This window comes from Episyrphus balteatus, chromosome 2, assembly GCF_945859705.1.
Source record: "Episyrphus balteatus chromosome 2, idEpiBalt1.1, whole genome shotgun sequence".
Lineage (NCBI taxonomy): Eukaryota > Metazoa > Arthropoda > Insecta > Diptera > Syrphidae > Episyrphus > Episyrphus balteatus.
Window position 1 is genome coordinate 91,641,072 of NC_079135.1, and position 20,104 is coordinate 91,661,175.

Sequence of the window (20,104 nt, forward strand, 5' to 3'; positions counted from 1 at the left end):
AAAACGCACAAAAACTAAATTTTTAACAATATTTGACCATTTTCCGACAAGATGCACAAAGAAAATTTTTTATTTTTCAATTTATAATTTTTTCAAATGACATTTTATGAATTAAAACAAAAACAAATTTCCTGTTTACTGCGATTCAAATATAAAAATTAAAGGCAAACTTGACAGATAGGTCTCTGTTTTTTGACACACAAATTTTGAAAATGTTCGGAAGATAATAAATTTCAAATAAAAACAAATCAGCATTTCATTGAAGTTTTCCGAGATAATGCCATTTTTTTGAGTAAGTTAAGTCCTGCTATGTACATACATAAGTAGAAATTAAGACGAAAATTGCAATTTTGAATAGAAGCTTTTGTGTATTTTTGGACAAGTCCATTTCGACCAAAAATAAAAAAAAGTACGTATACACCACAGTGAACTTTTTTTCGTATATCCTACATTATCAGTTACCTTTCTGTAAAAATGTGTAAATAGCGTTGTTTTACTATTAATATAATGATTAATCAATGCTTTCAATATTAAGACAACAAGCTTCATGCACAAATATCAAACCTTCTATCGTTCAAAGGATTTCATTCATCTATAGCATTCTCATCACAAAATGTATACATAAAAAAAACTTTCATCTAGCTATTTTTAAATTATACTCTTCTTGCTCCTTCATTGGGTACTGTTATGTTCTTGACATGACTTCATCAGAGACCAGCGTCAAGACTCCAAATTTTGGACTGTTTTTGAGGTTGAATTAATATTAACGTTAAGGCATGTCTGTGATATTTGGTACAATTATTTTTACATTTAACTGTTTATTTAAATATTGAAAGGATTGCACTAAATAATTGCATTCACTTCTAATACTGCGTTCAATAGGAAATAAGAATTTAAACCATGACAAAAATTGTCAAAATGTAAATGTCTCAAAACATATTTAAAATCGTATTTCCTGATGCACATCTAGATACATAGTCTATACAAGCTTTATATGTTCCAATCAAATGACAAATTGAAAAACCCCAGACATGCAAATTCAAAAAGAACCCCAAACTATTTTCCACAAAATCTTAATGAACAACATCCTACATATATCAAAAAATAAAAAAAAAAAAACATTCCTAGAGGAATAGTAGTATACACTTCGTTAGATTCACTTTACTATAAATATTCCTTGATACTCTCCTCACACAGGAGTCTACATATGTCCTTTTAATAGAATATATTTTTGTTTCTTTTTTAATTCTATTACACAGGGAAGAGTTTCACACTAACCATCACCATATCGACATCACCACCGCATATAGCCACCTACAATAAGGCGATAAAAGTCACTGTGGACGGACCCCGAGAGCCCCGTTCGAAGACAAGTAAGTAAACAATATCTTATCCTTTTTGGTATAAATCCTTTTGTTTTGTTTGCCTAGAAGGCAATTTAATTTGCATCCATATTTGAGATACGAGTATAGAGTAGAGGCTTTATCACACAGATTGTTATTTCTGGTCTCTTTGTCTGTGTGTGTATAAAATGACAGTTCTAACTTTCATCACCAAGTCTTTGCAAATGAAATATACAAACTATCCTGCAATATCCTACTGCAAACGTACTTAAATGTATTTGTGTGTGCATACCGACCAATATATTCCACAAATGATTTATCTTTGGAAAATATTTAATGTATGAGGACTAGAAAATACATACATATAGAAGATTCCTTTTTGTCTATATAAATTGTATTTATGTATATAACTTAACTGCGTATGGTATACACGATATCTTGCAAAACGATTCAAACATCTTTTGCATTCTAACTATAACAAACAAAAGGGATTGCAAGAGAAGAAAATCCTTGATATTCAACAACTGACAACACTCGCTCAACCTCTTGGACTTTTGGTTGTGGAAAATTTGCATTTTCCTTGATATCATCTACTGTATAACTCCTTTAAGCTTTTTGAGGAAGGATCTGTATGTTGGTAATTGACTTCAAGTCTATTCATCTTCTCTCTTCTTACCACTATACGCGTTGGCCAACTGTAGAATTCTGTAATTAATTGAGGAAGCTTAAGTGCTGGGTATATATATGCAACATAGAGCTTAAGCCTTTCCCCCAATGTCCGATTACATGCAACGAATTCGTAATGAATTGCGTGTTTAATTAATGTCTCCCATTGGATGTTGAAAGTTGCTAGAGTTGTGTTGTAAATTGAAATAATATCTTCTTCGATAAAGCAGTTTAGGTAAATGTTTTGAATTGTTTTTGAAACATTATTCAAGATCGGTTGATTTTAGACAGTTTTAATGAATTTTTATACAAAATCTGTGAAATCAACTCTGGAAATGTCTGTGTCACCTTTCTGTCCAAAAATACTTCTCAGTTTTTTAATACAAGTTTCAAAAATGATTTGAGAGCAGAGTTGTAAAAATATCAATTGCAATGCATTTGAAATTAAAAAATTAAATATTTATTGCAACTGAAAAAAATTTGCATTAAAACAAAAATATTTGTTGCAACTGAAAAGAACTTGCATTAAAAAAAAATATTTATTGCAACTGAAAAACATTTGCATTAAAAAAAATTTATTGCAACAACAAAAAATTTGCATTAAAAAAAAATATTTATTGGAACTGAAAAAAAATTTGCATTAAAAAAAATATAGAGATATTGCAACTGAATAAATTTGCATTAAAAAAAATATTTATTGCAACTAAAAAAATTTGCATTAAAAAAAAATATTTATTGCAACTGAAAAAAATTTGCATTAAAAAAAAAAATATTTATTGCAACTAAAAAAAATTGCATTAAAATAAAAAAAAATATTTATTGCAACTGAAAAAAAATTGCATTAAAAAAAAAATATTTATTGCAAGTGAAAAAAATTTGCTTAAAAAAAAATATTAATTGCAACTGAAAAAAATATTTATTGCAACTAAAAAAAATTTAATTAAAAAAATATTTATTTCAACTGAAAAAAATTTGCATTAAAACAAAAATATTTATTGCTACTGAAAAGAACTTGCATTAAAAAAAATTTGTATTGCAACTGAAAAAATTTGCATTAAAAAAAATAAAAGTATTTATTGCAACTTAAAATAATTTACATTAAAAAAAAAATATTTATTGCAACTGAAAAAAATTTACATTCAAAAAAAATATTTATTGCAACTCAAGGAAATTTTCATTGAAAAAAATATATTTATTTATATTAATAAAAAAAAATTATTGTTATTGAAACTTATTTGCATATGAAAATAAAATTTTTATTGGAAATAATAATATTTTTCATTAAAAAAATTATTGCAAATGAAAAATTTTCTTCGTTGCAAATTAATGCAAAATGTGTGCATTGAAATTGCTAATGTATATGGCCAAATAGCCAAAATTGTATGAAGTTCAACGAATAGCTATTAAAAAAAATTATTTAATGCACACGTTTTGCATTGATTTTTGAACATTTTTTATTTGCAATAATTTTTTTTAATGTAACATATTTTTATTTGCATTTAAAATATTACTTTCAATGCAAATATTTTTCGGTTTCAATAACATTTTTTTATTTAATGGAAATATTTTTTATTTGAAATAAAAATTTTTTTTAATGCAAATATTTTTCAGTTGCAAAAAAAAATATATTGTTTTTATGCAAAAAATTTATATTTAAAATTGGTTAATATTTTTTTAAATTTGTAATGGAAAACAAATGCCTTAAAAAATGATTATTACATCCCTGTTTGAGAGTTAACTCCTTTGAACAGACTTTATAATAATTTCTTCAACTAAAATATAGAATAACTTATATAAGGGCAGAAATTTTAATTAAAAACGCAGTGTTATCACTTTTAGGACAACAACAACAATTCCACTTTGCCTTTGGCCAGCGACCGTTTCATTTTTCTGCCGACCCGCTTTCTGGATTTCGAATGCCGCCCATTGGAAATTGTCAAAGTGAGTATGAATTAATTTTTATATTATTATCATAAATATTTTTTTTTTTTTCAATTTTTTGATGTGTTTTTGGGGATGTTTTTTTTTATTATTATTTTTTGTAACAATACATATTGGTAATTGACGAAACTAACTTAACCAGCTAACCAAGTTGTGAATAGTTGTGGCCCAAATCACGCGCACTAAAAAAACCACAGTGTTTAGCATAAATATTGCAAGTATGCATGTTCTTTTGTGGTTCAGCAAAAATACATTTCAATGAGGAGGAGGAAGGGATGATGCAAATGAGAATTGGGTTAAAAAAAATATGAAAAAAAGGGAGGAGGTTTAGAACAAATTATTGTCATCGTATTCAGAGGTTTTTTTTTTGTACTACGCAATTATTATAAAATTGTGTTTTTTGAATGTATGCATAATGTTATAACAAGGATTATCTATTGAAAAAAATAAATACATACTTATATTTATGCATATTTGTGCAATCATATTAGATACATTTTAGCACTCTAAATTAACACACATTTGGGGTATAAAATAAATCAAATAATGTCACCATAACTATCGATTCAAATTCAATTTTATTTGTATTTTAGATAATTTTTTTTTTTTTTTTTTTTTCTGTTCATCTTAATTGTGGCACAGTTGGACTTATATTAGATCCTGTTTGATAAATTAATTTACTTGTTGGTTTATTTACATGTATGAAGATATCCAATCCATACAATTTTTTTTTTTAACTTTCGGAAAAATTTTTAATGGTGATTATCAAAACAATTCAAATAATTTTCTCTACTACCTACATATAGAGAGCTAGACTTTTTCGTGGAACGAAAAACTGAAAGGCTAAAATCTGAAAGAAAAGAAATATTAGAGTACTTTAAAATCCTTGTTTTCGGGACGACAACCCCTGATAAAATCCGAAACCTCGAAATTTTTTTTTTTCGATTTTTTCTGCCCTGTTCGATTTCACTAGTCAAAAAGTTTTTTTTTATAGAAATTAAAGTATATTTTTCAAATGGTTTTTTGTACGCTGAGCTCGAATCTGAAGTCAGAAAAATTCTATCACATCACGTTTTTGACATATTACCATGCCAAAAACCAGAAAAATAGTGTTTGGGACGTTCAAAATTCAATATCTCAAAAACTTTGCACGTTAGAGCTATTCTAATACTTGATTCAAATTAAAAAGGTCAAAGACCATTAGAAAAGTAAAATTTGGTTTCTATGGAAAATCAAAAAATTTTTCGGTAACTTTTTTGATTGAAAAATAAGCTATTTTTTTAATTAAATTCGTCAAAAATCCAAAAATTAATTTTTTGCTCAAAAAACATTTTTAATACATAGAAAACATAACAAAGTAATTTTTAACCAAGTTTTGTTAAAATCCAACAATTTTTGTAAAAGATAAAAATAAAAAATCAAAAAATCGTATTTTTGCATTTTTTCAATATTTTTGAGGTTATAGAAAAAAATTGTTTGAGTAAAAGTTGTAGACATTTATACTACCTACAACTTTTGCATTTGACTTTTTTCGATAGGACGTCTAATTTTGACAGAAATCGTAAAAAACCATGATTTTTGACACCCACCCCACTTTTTCGCCCACCTACCCCCTTTCCCCAATTTTTTCCCCTTTCATATACCATTTATCCTAAATTTTCCCACCACCCTTATGCTGCTAATAATTTGTTCAACTTTTGCCTTCTGAAAACCGGATTGGCACTGGTCTATTAACCATCCGTGTTGAAAATTCGTTGTTGCAAAAATAACTCTTTTGCTGGAATATTAATGCAACAATTTTTTAAACACCTGATACGAGTGTCTTGAGTACCAAGCCTAATTTCTTCCAAGACCATCGAATACCGTAATTGAGAACCATCAATTTTCGCCCAGAGCTAGTTTATTGCAACATTCTGACAACGAGAGGCATTCCAGATTGTTTAAACAATAAAATTATGCCTTCTGCATAAAATACGGAAAGGGACAGGTCGTGTAAATTGGCTCAAATCATAAAGGTATTATAGGAGGAGAGTAGTTATTTCCCGGGTTTAATTGGAAGTGGTAATTTTTAATAAAGTTACTTGAAATTGAAAAAAATATTAAAAATCAACCGAAACATTTAAACCACAACTTCAGAATAATACTTTTTTTTTAAGCCAAAAATTAATAACAATAAAGTAAGTTGATTTTATGAACAGTTTTTGAAACATTCGTTTCCAATCTTCAAATTAAAATTTTCTAAAAACTATTCATATAAAAACTTTATTATGCTTAAAAGAAAACTAATGAAAGATATATCTTGGTTTGTTGGTATGGCAGTTGTTTTTAATATTTGTTTTTTATTCTTTTTATTTCAAGTCAGTATTTTTTTTTTTTTTTTTGTAAGAAAATCGATTCTTTCCACTTAAATCAGATTAAATAAATTCCTTCCCTTTTACCATTTTTTTTTAGTTCGAATCTTATGCAAAAAAATATTTTACTGTTTAAACATTGTGATTTTGTTGTTCGATATTTTTGTTTTAATGAGCTCAGAATTTTTGCACTCGACCCAATTTTTTACTTTTCAGATTTCTTGCATTCGTTTTTTATGACGTATGTAATAATTTTATCACCAAAAAAACAGCTTTTTAAATAAATTTAAGCTCCAAAAAAAATACGCAACTTTATGAAAATAAAAAAAAAAAAAAAACAAAACAAAATGCCAAAATTGTTTGAGGGTTTTTGGTTTAATATTTTTATAAAAGCCCAGTTTTTTAAACAACTGAGTATTTACCCATTTTTTATTTTAAATCTGTTCAAAAAACTATTAGGTACTATTATTATTTTGGATGCATCCATCTATTAGCTTGAAACAGTAAACTTCAGGAGCCATAATCTTTTTTTACTGATCCAAACTAGAAACAAAACTAAGGACGTCGTCGGTCGTGTTAAGCTATTCAATGTTTCTGTAGTAGATGTATTAGCCACATCTGTCTGTGTCAAAATTCGTTGAATTTGAATTAGTTCTTTGCAAAAAAAGTCAATTTTTCTCTGTGCATGGAAATGAACATGAAAACAAAAATTAAAAAAAAAACATAAAATTCGTTCTTCCAAAGAAAATAACAGCACCTAAAATAGAATTGAGCTCTAAGAACCATGAAATTAAATTTCTTATTTAGGATACATTTTTTGAAAAAATAATAAAAACCGTTTTCAATAAATGTACCTATGAAAAAAAGAAATTAATTTACAAAGGTTAAACTCTTGGTTAATAAATTTCAATCGAAAAGTATTATAATTGGGAAGAAGTGTTCGATTTAACTTGATTTTTGCAAGCTTATAAGCAATGCTCTCAAATGAAATTTTAATATAAATAGTTCCATATGGATAAGTATTTGATTATATTTTCAGGAATTATTAGATCAATGTAAAGTTGTTATATCCTTCCAAAAATCAATGCAATGTGAATATATTTTCATAAAATAAGTACATTAAGCAACCGGATGAAAAGAAAGAGTTAAAACTATATGATAAATATTTTTTTAAAGTTCAGAATATTTTAAAAATATATATACAAAATGTTTATAAATATACCTGCAGGTGAAGCTTGATGCATTTTACCAAAAAAAAAAAAAGAGACAAACGGTCTTCACTTATGCATTTTTTAATTTTTAAATTAAAAAAGCATAAACGAGCATATTTATATCGGCTGTCCTGAAATAAGTCTACTGCTGTCGCTGCCGAACGCTGGCCAAAGGCATAATTAGGCTTAATTAATAGCCCATTCGAAAATTATTAATTAGTTTTTATAAGCGAGTGGACTTTAAATGGACGGATATTGATTTTGTGGCCGCATTATTAATGCTATTGGCTTAAATTTTCAATGCAATTATCGTGGTCCTTGTTGCAGCGCACAGTTTTACATTGCATGTCGTCCACATGTATGTAGAGTAGATACAGAGTTTTAAATTTTGTTTTTTTTTTTTTTTTTTTTTTTATTTTGTTTTTAAGGACAATCGTGTGATATTGTGGGTGAATTTTATTTTTGGGAACAAATTTTTAGGATGAGAATATAAAATTCGTTATTTGGTTGTACTATATAAATGGAATATAGATACATTTTGCCGATTTTGTGAACTTTATGCGATGATGTAACTCAGTTAGAGCGGTTTTACATTTAAAATAAATGTATTGTCGGTTTGGATAATAATATAGAAAATAGCAAATAACATATAAACAACACACAGAGGATATAATACGAGGAAAAAGGATTTCATTTAAATCTAATTTGTAAAACCCAAACCCATGCATTATATGGGTAGGTATTCTGTTAAGTGATAGTCTTTGATTTTGTAATTTATTATGGATTATTGTGAAAACGTAACTAGTTTAGCTCTTTTATATTTTAATGGTTTTTTTTTTGTGTGTTTTAAATAGGAAATCAATGTGTACGAAAGTACAAAAGTATTGAAAATAGTACTAAAATTATACATTGGGCAATGCTATATAAAATACGTTCCACAATATTGAGCTATTATTAAAAAGATAATAAAATTGATGCAGCGATTGTACGAATCGAGTATATAAATAAAAATTATAACCATTTATACTTTCAAACAAAGTGGTTGAGTTTTTTTATTTCGAAGTATTTTAATCAAACTTTTGTTTACAAAATTTAAGAAATTATTCTGGAGTGATTAAACACAATGAATCTGTTCAAAAAAGTATTATGCTATTTTTCATGGTTCTCAGAAATTATATTTGATTTATTCTGAAGTCTAAAAAGTTTTTTTTATATAAAAAGATTTAAAGGGAAAATAAATGCAATTCGAAGTAAACGACTAATTTGATTTTTAAAATATTTTATAGTCAAAACTAAAATGTAATAATCCATTTCTAAAAATCCATTTAATTAGAAAAATGTTGGTTAAATATTCATTATGACATAAATAATATGTTTTTTTTACAAGATTGGTGATTTATGAACAGAAATCAATCCCAAGATATTGCACAAATGTTGTTTTATCTTTGATTTTAAGTTTCATTTTACTATTGACAGTGAAAAGTCTTCGCCTTGCAATAAAAACACTGGTCCATTATATTCAATTCCTTCTTTTAATGGAAAATGACAGTTCGTGGCTTGGCGAATAGAAGGATAGACTAAAGCCTCATTATTCAATTCTCCAAACTTTAGTTTTGTTTTATTGGCAAATTATAAAATTTAAAATTTTCTTATGTTTTTCAAACAAAATTGCATAGTTTCGTGATTCATATGAAATCTGTTTTTTATTTTTATTTTCTAAACGGTACCTAAGTGATAAAAAAAAAGAATTTCAAAGAAACATTTAAATACAAATTGGCTCAGCATCTACTGTTTTTAACATAGGTACCTTTACAATTTTGTGTCTTTTGACTCTCTGTAACTGGCCTAGCGAATATTTCTACTTTTCACATAATATAAATTTTGTTCTCAAAAATTCATTACCGTTTTTAATAATTTTGAATTTCTAATAAATGGTTCAATTTGTACTAATTTTTTTTTACGCAAAAGCTTTTAAAATAATTCAAAAACTACATTTTTTTGATTTTTAAAAGGGTTTCAATTTTTTTCTGTGAATTTTTATAAAATTTTCGAAATAATTATAATCCAGTCAAATAAGGGTTTCACCTCGGAATGAATGCTAATAGAAATCATACCTTCGTTTTGGCATTCTATAACATACCTCAAAAGTCTAGATTTTCAAGGTCAAAGCGCGAAATGGAGATTTTCAAAATTAGCAATAATAGACAATGGTACTATATACACATGATACATGAATTCAAGGTATTGTTAATGCTGATGCCAAAAAATCTAAAATCAAGACAATCTGACGTCTCTAAAAAAAGTTATACCTGTTTTTCATCTGTCAACCCATATTATTATAACAGTTATAATTAAGAACCAAACAATGCAATGCAAAAAGCACACACAAAAGCAAATATTTCACAGTTAAAACCAGATTTTTTGATAAGAACGTCGTAATTCGCTATGCTTTCAAAGGATTTATTAAGTAGAATTTTTTTAAAAATTTTAAACCTACCCCTATTAAAGGGGTTATTCATGTTCACGCATGCCTCTTAGGGCATATTTTGTAAAATTTTGCATGGCTAACTACTTTTTTGCAAGTTTAGGAAATGATCAAGAAATATCTAGTCGCTTTAATAATTGCTCAATAACAGAGTAAAATGTTTTAAACGACAATAAGAAAATGTTACGCATACACCATAGTGACCCACCACCAATTCAATTGCTAACATGGTAATATTTTTTTTTCACTGAGTTCTTTCTTTTGATAAAATACATATTTGTACTTTTTTGATTCAAAATGGTTGATTAAATCTAGTCTCGATATCAAAAAATTTCTGGAAGTGCAAAAACTCACCACTGACCGAACTACTTGTATTAAAAAAAAGTAGTATTCAGAAAATTAATCGATTTCAAAAAGCGATATCTTTAAAACCATTTATCCCAAAAGTATTATCCCTATTATTGAAACTTGAACATGGTAGACCACTTTTGCGGAAAACAACCCTTTATTTTTTTCTATTTTTAACAATGTTTTTCATGTAAAACTAGGGTCAAACAGAATTTTTTTTTTGTCATAGGCACCTAATAGGGTCAATTTTTTTGTTGTTGTTATGAAAAAATTGATTTTTTCTGTTTAATGTAACTATGACTTGATAATTTGTAATGGTAACTCCCAAGACCCACAGATAAATTCCAAAGCTTTCATATGACGATATCATTATAAAATTCCATTCATCAAACTCGTGCACGAAGAAATTCACCACCTTGCTTGGTGCAAAATACCAATATTTTAACAAAAACATATTGGTAATTCTTTCTCCTCATCCCCACAGTCAACGACATTCATTACATATATACATATTCCAGCATTCACATTTTTGACATGTTATGGAACGTTTTTGAATTGAATGCCAGCATGTCAATAGCAATGACGGCAGTAGACCAAGCCATCATAAATCTCCTGCCAATAATTTCACTCTAAACCGAGTTTCACGCAAAAGATCTAAGGGATGTGGGGGTGCCAGAATGTTGGGGACCCATCATACAACATGGACACGATGTTGTTGGTGTTGATGTAATAACACTTTTGCACCCAGTTTCTATCGAACATCTCTCTGAATCGATATAACCATTTGAAAATTGGTCAACACAATGGTGCACTGGAGAAAAATGGACAAATACTTACATAAAACGGATATTTTGAGCCCACAACGGGTGGGCTGGAAGAACACACATACACTCGGTAAAGGGCAACGTTGTGGGATTTAAAGTATTTGGGTTTGGTTTTAATCACACAAAATAAATGGTCGGATTGGCGGCGAGCCGTTATAAATCAAAAGTGTGTTACCATCCCGCAAGAGGGTTTTAACTTGATATTCTATAGGGAAAGGGTTTATAGCTGCGGAAGGGCTTTCAAAGCATCGCAATGGCTATAGCTGGAATTGTTGGTGGTTTTTTGTTACGTTTTGTGTATTTGGTTTTCGACTATTTTAGCATGTAATTGAAAACACGTTTTTTCTATGGATTTTTTGTTTTTTCTTTTTATTTTGTCTCTACTTAGATATGTCGCAATTTGGATTAGGAGCTGCTAACACACACTGGGGATATGGATCAGCGAGTGCTTATTCACCGTATCTGGCTAGTAGCGGATTATCGTCTTGTACAACGCCATCCTCTGCACAATTTAATAACCCAGCTTTGGGTTTCACCTGCTCCTCCAATGATCAAGCTAATAATCAGGATTTTTCGGGAACAGCGAATCGCGATTGTGTGCCAAGTAAGTATACGTGTAAATCAGTTTTTCTATTTTTTTGTTAAAAATTAACGCATTTAACAGTTTTTGTAGGTAGTGATTTTTTTTTAAATTTTATAACTCCATTACCGAAAAAAAAAACTGTTTTTGACTATATTACCCTATTAATACAGTCAAATAAGGTGAAAAAAGGGGTAAACCTCGGAATGAATGCTAATAGAAATTTTTTTTGCTCAATACCTTCGTTTTGGTATTCTTTAACATACCTCAAAAGTCTAGAAAAATCTCATGTCCGCAAGTCGTGATTTTCAAGGTCAAAACGCCAAATCGAGATTTTCAAACTTAGCAATAATAGACAATGGTATTATATACACATAAATAATACATAACTTTGAGGTATTTTTTAATGCTGATGCCGAAAAATCTAAAATCAAGACAATCTGACGTCTCTGAAAAAAGTTATACCTGTTTTTCATCTGTCAACTCATCTATTATATATATTAAAGTTTGGTTTTGTTTACGTTCGCTAACCGGCCACACCGGCTGACTTATTTTCTTAATTTTTTTTTTAAATCAAAGAGGCATAAGAGGAAAAGGTTTAAGGCTAAAAAATTAATGATATTATAGGTTACATAGGGGTAACACGACATTGAAAATAGAGGTTATTTTCTAAACGGTAAGTTGTAGAGAGTTGAATTTTTTTTTAAATGATAGATAAATTTATTGTAAGGTTGAAAAAGGTATTGCAAAAATTCTAAAAAATTTCAAAACTAAGTTGTGAAGGTTTTTGTGCAGTGAAAACATGTGGTAGAACTTCGACAAAAGGCTTATTAAAGGTAGGGAAAATTTTTTACTTAAACTTGAGTTACACGATTGGAAAGATACTAAGAAAAAAATTTAGGCGTCTTATACGGATTTTTTTCATAGGCCCTGGATTTTGAAATTTGAATTTTTGAAAAACAACTAATTTTTAGGGACATTTTTGAGTAGTTTTTAATATTTTTGTAATTTTTATAAGCCTCCAAAAAATCTCAAGCTTATAGGAAATATAGGCTTTAGTCATGTGCAAGCATTTACAAATTTTTAAATTTTAAAATGATTTTGGACCGAATAACGGGAAAAACAAGTTTTTTTGTCCCAAGTTTTTTGGCCGTTTTTAACATAGGCCATATTTTTCATAGGCCACTTTTGCTAAAAGTTTAAAAGTGAATATTTTTAAACTCATTTTACGAACTTTTCAAGTGATTCCCTTTTTCATTTAAAATGTTAACTAATTATAGAGTCGAAAATTAAAAATAAATACAAAAAATGGCGGAACGAAGTCCGCCGGGTCAGCTAGTATTATTATAACAGTTGCAAACTTAGTACCGAAAAACCCTCAAAAGTTATGGTAGAGGAACCAAATTTTGCATGAGTGTTTTCATATCCATTATGATTAAGAATCAAAACAATGCAATGAAAAAACATATAAATCTATGAATAAATGGTATTTTTTGAGGAGGTATAAATTTTAGAATATGCACAAAAAAACATCCTGGTACAGTCTGGGAATTAGTGCTAATTGGCTAATTTTTTTGGTTTCTATATTCTATAACTCATGTCAAAAATCTAAAAAAAAATATCATGTCCGCAAGTCCTTATTTTCCATGAGATCAGATTTTCTTGAGAAGCACGTTAATCAGTTTGCTTTGGAAAAATGTAGGTATACAATACGTTTTCAATATAAATTATGCAATGAGTGATAACAACTATGTACTAAAAATCTTTAACAAGTAATTTGGTTATTAATTCCACGTGACCATGAGCACACCAGCCAGATTTTTGTGTGATTTATCAATTTCAAAAATAAAAATAATCACGAGTGCTGTGACGTAGTAAGAATATTTCAGGGCCCTATTTCATAAAACTACAAGACTAATAATTATTTGTGAATTTACTTGTAGCTTGTAAATTATCAGCAAATTTCTGTTTCATAAAGAATTTCAATAGACTAATAATTACAAGTAAGTAGACTTGTAGCTACAAGTGAAATTTATAAGTGCGGCGAATATTTCTGTTTCATAAAAGTATTTGTAAAATTTTTATTAGTGATAGACTTGTAGCTACAAGCGATTTTTTTACAAGAGTAGAAAGACTAATAAAAACAAAATATGATGGCTAATTTTGGTTCCTTTGGGTTTTAAATTTAATTGATGGATAACTTTGTATCACTAAAATGGATCTTAAATTATCAAGCATTATAATCAAGAATTTACAACAATTTTTGGGTGTCATGGACAGAAAAAAATATACTAGTTTTGTTGTCCCTTTAAGGAGCGTTAATGGACATCGTTTGGCAGTTAAAGTGCAATACCAATGCAGTCTTTTAAATTTTTATGATATCAAAAATTAGTTGGCACTAAAATCAATCTTCCATTCCTAGTTACAAAAAGTCTTGCCTTTTAAATCATTATGCATTCACCTTCCTGCAATATGCACTCAAAATAGAAGCTTTTGATTGTAAGTAATTGCGGTTTAAGGATATAAAGGAAACGACTTGAATTTAACTTTTTGATATAGTAAGAAGGATTTGTATTGGTGCCAGGCATTTGTATGGTAGAGGAGAGTGGGGCTAAAAGTAACAGGGGTAAGAATTAACAGTTAAAAAAAGCGATGTTCCTTCCAATATTAAGAAACGCGTAAAGGAGAAAAATGCTCAATTTTTCCATATCTACCGGCACATTTTCTTCAGTTAAAGATTAGACGACAGGGTGAGAAGTTATACAAGTGGTGCCCAAAAAAAGCATGTTTGTAACTTTTTTTTTTAATTTTATTTTTGGTCTACCTGTTTACCCGAAAAAGATAGAGTGCTAAGTGTTTTTTTGTTATATGCAATTGTGTTTTGGCTCAAATTGCGTGTATATGTTATGTCTATATCAGTTTCGCTTTTTTTTTAAATTGATTTTGTTTGAAAAAATACATGCTGGGGCTAGTTGTAACATTTTTCCGGGGCAAGTTGTACCATGTAAAAACCTACCTATACTGAAAAATTGTTTACCTTATATAATAAACAACCCTGGATATGAATGCTTGTAATTGAATTTGTATTTCTTTTGAAATTGGAAACACTTTTTGAACCACCACTTGAATTCATAAAGCTTATTAAACAATTTATGAATTCAAATAACTTTAATTTAAGACTACTGTTAAATTTTCTCTGGAAATCTTGGATTTGCTCCACTTTTTTTTAAATTTGCACCAAAATTTCATGACTGAGGTTTGTTTTTATTGTTATTAATTAAAAATAAATAAAAACAAACATAAATAAAGGTATTTTACTCTTATTTTTAGTTCTTGGTACAACCTACCCCGGTATGTGTTACACTTTGCCCCGTATGTGGGGTAAGTTGAAACAACACGATTTTTTTTTGGAAGCTTTATTTTTCAACATTACCGTTATGTTTTGCTGAATTTTTGTGATGGATCTTGCAGATAAAACATATGGGTCTTTAATTTAAAAAAGGTCTGATTGACCCATTTTCAAATTTGTAGGAGAACCATCGGTTTAAGAAAAAAGTGTTACATTTGGCCCCACTCTCCCCTACTTAAAAAAAAATTGCATTGTTATAGCATTGAATTTTCATATGCTCTTGCTGTAGGGATTTCAACATTCATACACAAAATTCGATAGTTTCATTAGTTTAAATTTCTCGTTACCTACTGCATTAGATTTGGAGCGCATGGGTTTGAAGACTATCTAGGAACTTTTGATGCTTAATATAACGCTAAGACCACTAAAATATTTTTTTAGATGGTAAAGAATTTTTTAAACAAAAAGTGCAAAAAGTTCCCGAGGCATTTCCACCCCATAACGCGGAAAAGTAATGAATATTAAATTTGGTTATTTATCCTTAAAGATTTATTTACTTAGAGATAAATATTTACTTCATTATGAGTTTAAGCTTTTTTGACGAAAGTTGCAAAAGATGATTTGTTTTGCCAAGTAATATTTAGTGCATCAATGTTTTAGTTCAAAGGAATTTCACAACATTTTGCCATTCAAAAATCGAACACAACAACACTGATTCATCTTTAAAGCTCGATTTCATTTGTTTGTAGCTTTTTTCTCAAGAAACATAGACTTATCTATAGCCTTATATTTAAACTAAATGTTAAGACCATAATCTACCAAAAACCAATCTTTAAAAATCAAGCTTTTAGCTAATAAAGCCAATAATGTTTATTATATTTCACAAATATTCCTCATAATATTTCGTCTCTCGCTGCTGCTACAAAAAGTTCGAATATTTGTTTATTATTTGTTTATTTTTGTTACCCCTAGTTACACTTGTAGTTTTTTAGAAGCAAAATAGTTTGAATTCGCCAGACTACAAATGAATGAAATTTTTTATGAAACAGAAAAATACAACTCCATATTTTATTTGTGCTTGTAACTACAAGTCTACAAGTACAACACTAATAGTTTTATGAAATAGGGCCCAGAACTTAATTTTAGCTGTCTTAAAATGTGACTAGAAGTCAAACAAAGACAGTCAATAAAAAAAGGAGTTTACACTCAGGTAAAAAAAAAACAACTTTAAATCAACGAAAAGCACTTTGATTTAACTATTTTTCGGAATGATTTTGCTTTGAAGACGATAATTTTTTTTTTCAAAATCGAAGTAGAACGTTAGGATATTTTGAAGTGTTTTTAATCATTACACATTCTTAAATCAAAGTTGTTTCAACTTTAAAAAAAAAACTACAATTTAATAAAACAAAAAAAAGAAGAAAAGTAGCAGCCATTGCGGATCGATTCAACAACTCTTAGGTCCCTAGGCGAGCGCCTTAACATCAAACAATTTCACTTTTGAAAATTATTGGGATAACTGCATGCCAAAGTTGAAGACTGAAAAACATTTTTGATTTTTTACGTTGTTTGTACTTTAATTTAAAAATATTTAATGTTAGTTTTTCAAGTTTAAATAAACGTCGGCTATATTCCAGATAAACAGGTGGGAAAGTATTGTGAGGAATTTTAAAGAAACTTAAAAAAAGCATTAGCTTCATGTTCCCACTTTTCGGCTACAAGATCCTTCTACTCGTATATATCAACCTTGCCTCACGCGTTTCAAGGTCCACTCTGATAAATGCTCCAACTGATCACTAATCAGACAAAACTATAATAGCTTCACTCGAGAATTGCATTACGATATGTTTCCCAAAAACATGCAAAAAATTTGAAATATTGATTTTTCTAAACGTAACGAGTGGTACTTGAAAATTTGAGGTAAAACAGCCTCAGCTACAAGTTTGTAGAACCTACTATCTTTCATATCCACTAGGCCCCTATATCGGGCCTAGTGGATGGAGGAAACTCTAGAGAAATGAACTTTTATAAAGCCAAAACTCTTTGCTAAATGACCAATATGGAAAATATTTTATTTTTCTCAAAAACGGCTTCGACGATTTTGTTTTAACAAAATTCTGCGAGCTTAAGAAAATAAGGTCCTACTATCAAAATATTGACGGTAGGTACGTGTTATTGAATTGTTTTGTTCATTTCTGGCTTCCTCCTAAATGACTTAGAATTAGTTTTTTCATACATGATTGTCTTGGAAAAAGTTGGTGATCATAAAATGTGTTTTCTCACCAAAATTTTAATTAAAAGGTCCATGATTTGGCCAGATAATTAGAGAAATAATTAATGAGCCAATTTAACATGAAATATTCTACAAACAATACCATAGCAACGGCTCTCAAAATTTAGTAGCTTGTTAACTCTGCATCTTAGCAGTTCTTGTGAAATTTCTCAAAAACCCCTACTTTTAACTATTATTTCACTTATGCTGGCTCTTAAGCGATTTTTGTTTTTTTTTTTTACAATTCTTTAAATAAACATGGGCAAAAAATATTATTATATCATTTTTTATTATACCATTTTTGAATTTGAAAGCCATTTTGCTGAAAAATTTCAATACAAAAATTCTAAACATTCTTAGTTTCTTCTTATGATATTTTACTCTAAGAGAATGTATGTGCGATCCAGTCGTTTGTTTGTTCAGATATAATTTTTAGAACAACAAAATGTCTTTTATTACTCTATTTTTTTGTTGGGATTTTTCTTAGTCCCTGGAATAGTTACATAAAATTTTTCGTCTGAAGTTCTTAAATGTAAATTTCGTACACCGAACAAATGTAGCCCTAAGGCAAGGAACTGCACCTCAAATGTACAATTTCTTCTAACTTGTAATTTTACTACACTTAAAAGACCAAAAGAGGAGTTTTTTTTTATTCAGAAATTAGTTTTAAAAGAAAAGTTACTCATACGCCACAGTGATTGTGTAAATTTAAGCTTTAATAAATTGGTATAAAATCTGAACAAATAGGAACAAATCGGATTTCTTTCAGTATTTCATGGTTTTTAAATGATAAAGTGTTGGAAGTGTTGCAATGGGAAAATGTCAAACCAATGAAATAATTTAGTGTTGTTGGGTTTAGAAATAATTCAAATTATTAAAAGTATGCATTTTATACTTCTGACCCCTTGAATTGATTTTAAATAAAACTTGTACTCTTTTATTGGAATATATTACTGAAAACACGCATTTGTATTTTAAAAAAAAAATATTTAGTCAGTAGTACTTATTATTATAATTTTTTATCTTTTTTTTTTCAGTGCTTCCTGACTCAACAGCTACTGATTTGGATCAACATCTTAGCAATCTTGTTGGATCAACCACAGGTCAAATGACACATCACAGCCTGCTAGGTGCAACTGGTCAAACATCCATCTCCTCAACCGTAAACGGTGGTGGTGGTTCAGCTAATACCTCCATTTTGGTGCCAAGATATCATTCGAATTCAAATCAAGAATACAATGTCCATTCAAGTCAAAACGGTCCACGAAGTCTAAGTGATTCATCTCAAGCTGAATCTCCCGTCCAGGAGGACCTTCTAACCTCGAATACTCCCAATCTCGGCGGTGGTGGTGGAGCAGCAGCTGGCAATGGCCCAAACAATGGTGGTGGAACAAATAATGGCGTGGCTGCTAATCAGAACTTTACAGGAATTGTCAATCAAACGCAAAATTCTTCTGTAGCGTACAGTTCTACCGGCGGAAGTGGATGTAATGGCTCATTGTATCCAGTTTTACCAGCCAGTTTGCTGTATTCTCAACTCTATACCGCTGCGAATCAAACTCACGGCTTCCATTCCCATACTCTGCCACCGCATGCTTCCCCAAATTCCGCTGTACACGGCGAACTCCAAAGCGTTATGGACCATATTAGCAATGTTGGCGCCCGCCAACAGCATCATATCATGGCTGGCGGAAACACTCATCCTGGCGATCTAACACTGGTTGGAAACTGCGGAGCATCAGCACGAAATGTTGACGATGGCAACACTAATCGCCAGGTGGCGCTCGCTGCCCATCGTGGCCACCACAATCCAACTGACAATGGGAATTCCGTGTGGCGACCATATTGAGGGTTCGATTATCTGATGATGTAGGAGTCCCAAAATTGTGACTGACAAAGGGGTCAAAATTTCGACACAAGTGAACCTCAGTCAAAAATGAAAAAAATAGAATAATTTCAAATGTAAATATTGTAAAATAAATAAAAAATAAAAAGAAAATATAAATATTTAAATTTAACTAGTTAATTCTATCGTAAAATATATTTAAAATTGAAGTTTGACAGATAACAACTGTCAAATTTATCCCCCCAATACATTTAAATGCACAAAGAAAAAAATAAATCGAAATATGCAAAATGTCATTGATTATAATAAAGAGCGTATATAAGTTCCTAATAGTTTTTTTGTTGTGTTTTTTCAAACCTATACCTACTCTTAATTAATTTTTTTTATTTAATTAATTTTAATTTTAAATTTTTGTAAAATTTTTGTGAGTTTTGTAAATAATTTGTACATTAAACATTAAAAACAAAAAAAAAATATTAATGTTATTTATTGTATACCTATAGGCTTAAGAAAGATGCGAAAATCAAGAAGTTAGTAGTGAACAAAGATGTTTTCCTTTTTTGTCATTCTAAAATTTATAAAAAAAAAAAAATAAAAAATAAATTTCTTATTAAAAAAAAGTATTTTCTAGAAAATATTGTTCTCTATCTGTAAAACTTAAATAGTTAAATTAAATTTAATTGTATAAATAGAATTTTAAGAAAATTAAAATTAAAATGCTATATGATAAAAAATTATATTATAAAAATAAAAACAAAAAAATATAGATAACTAACTGTAAGAAGATGAAATCCCATCAAAAGTTAATGTGCGAAATGTGAAAATTTTTAAAAACAGTATATAATTATGATTAATTATTTATTTATTATTCAGATGTATAAGATGAAG

The 20,104-nt window shown here is 28.8% G+C and overlaps 1 protein-coding gene across 3 annotated transcripts in view; it reads left to right on the top strand.

Annotated features, from left to right (window-relative positions):
• Positions 1–19,383, top strand: part of LOC129910575 (runt-related transcription factor 3) — a 73,467-nt gene extending 54,084 nt beyond the window's left edge. For 2 of the 3 annotated variants that reach the window (XM_055987999.1, XM_055987998.1), the window contains exons 3-6: positions 1,260–1,373; positions 3,834–3,950; positions 11,558–11,773; positions 18,408–19,383. In XM_055987999.1, coding sequence (XP_055843974.1) covers positions 1,260–1,373; positions 3,834–3,950; positions 11,558–11,773; positions 18,408–19,219 — 1,259 coding nt within the window. In that variant the 3' untranslated portion in view covers positions 19,220–19,383. The remainder of the gene's footprint in view (positions 1–1,259; positions 1,374–3,833; positions 3,951–11,557; positions 11,774–18,407) is intronic. The other variant, XM_055988000.1, reaches the window with a different exon arrangement.
• Positions 19,384–20,104: the final 721 nt, after the last annotated feature.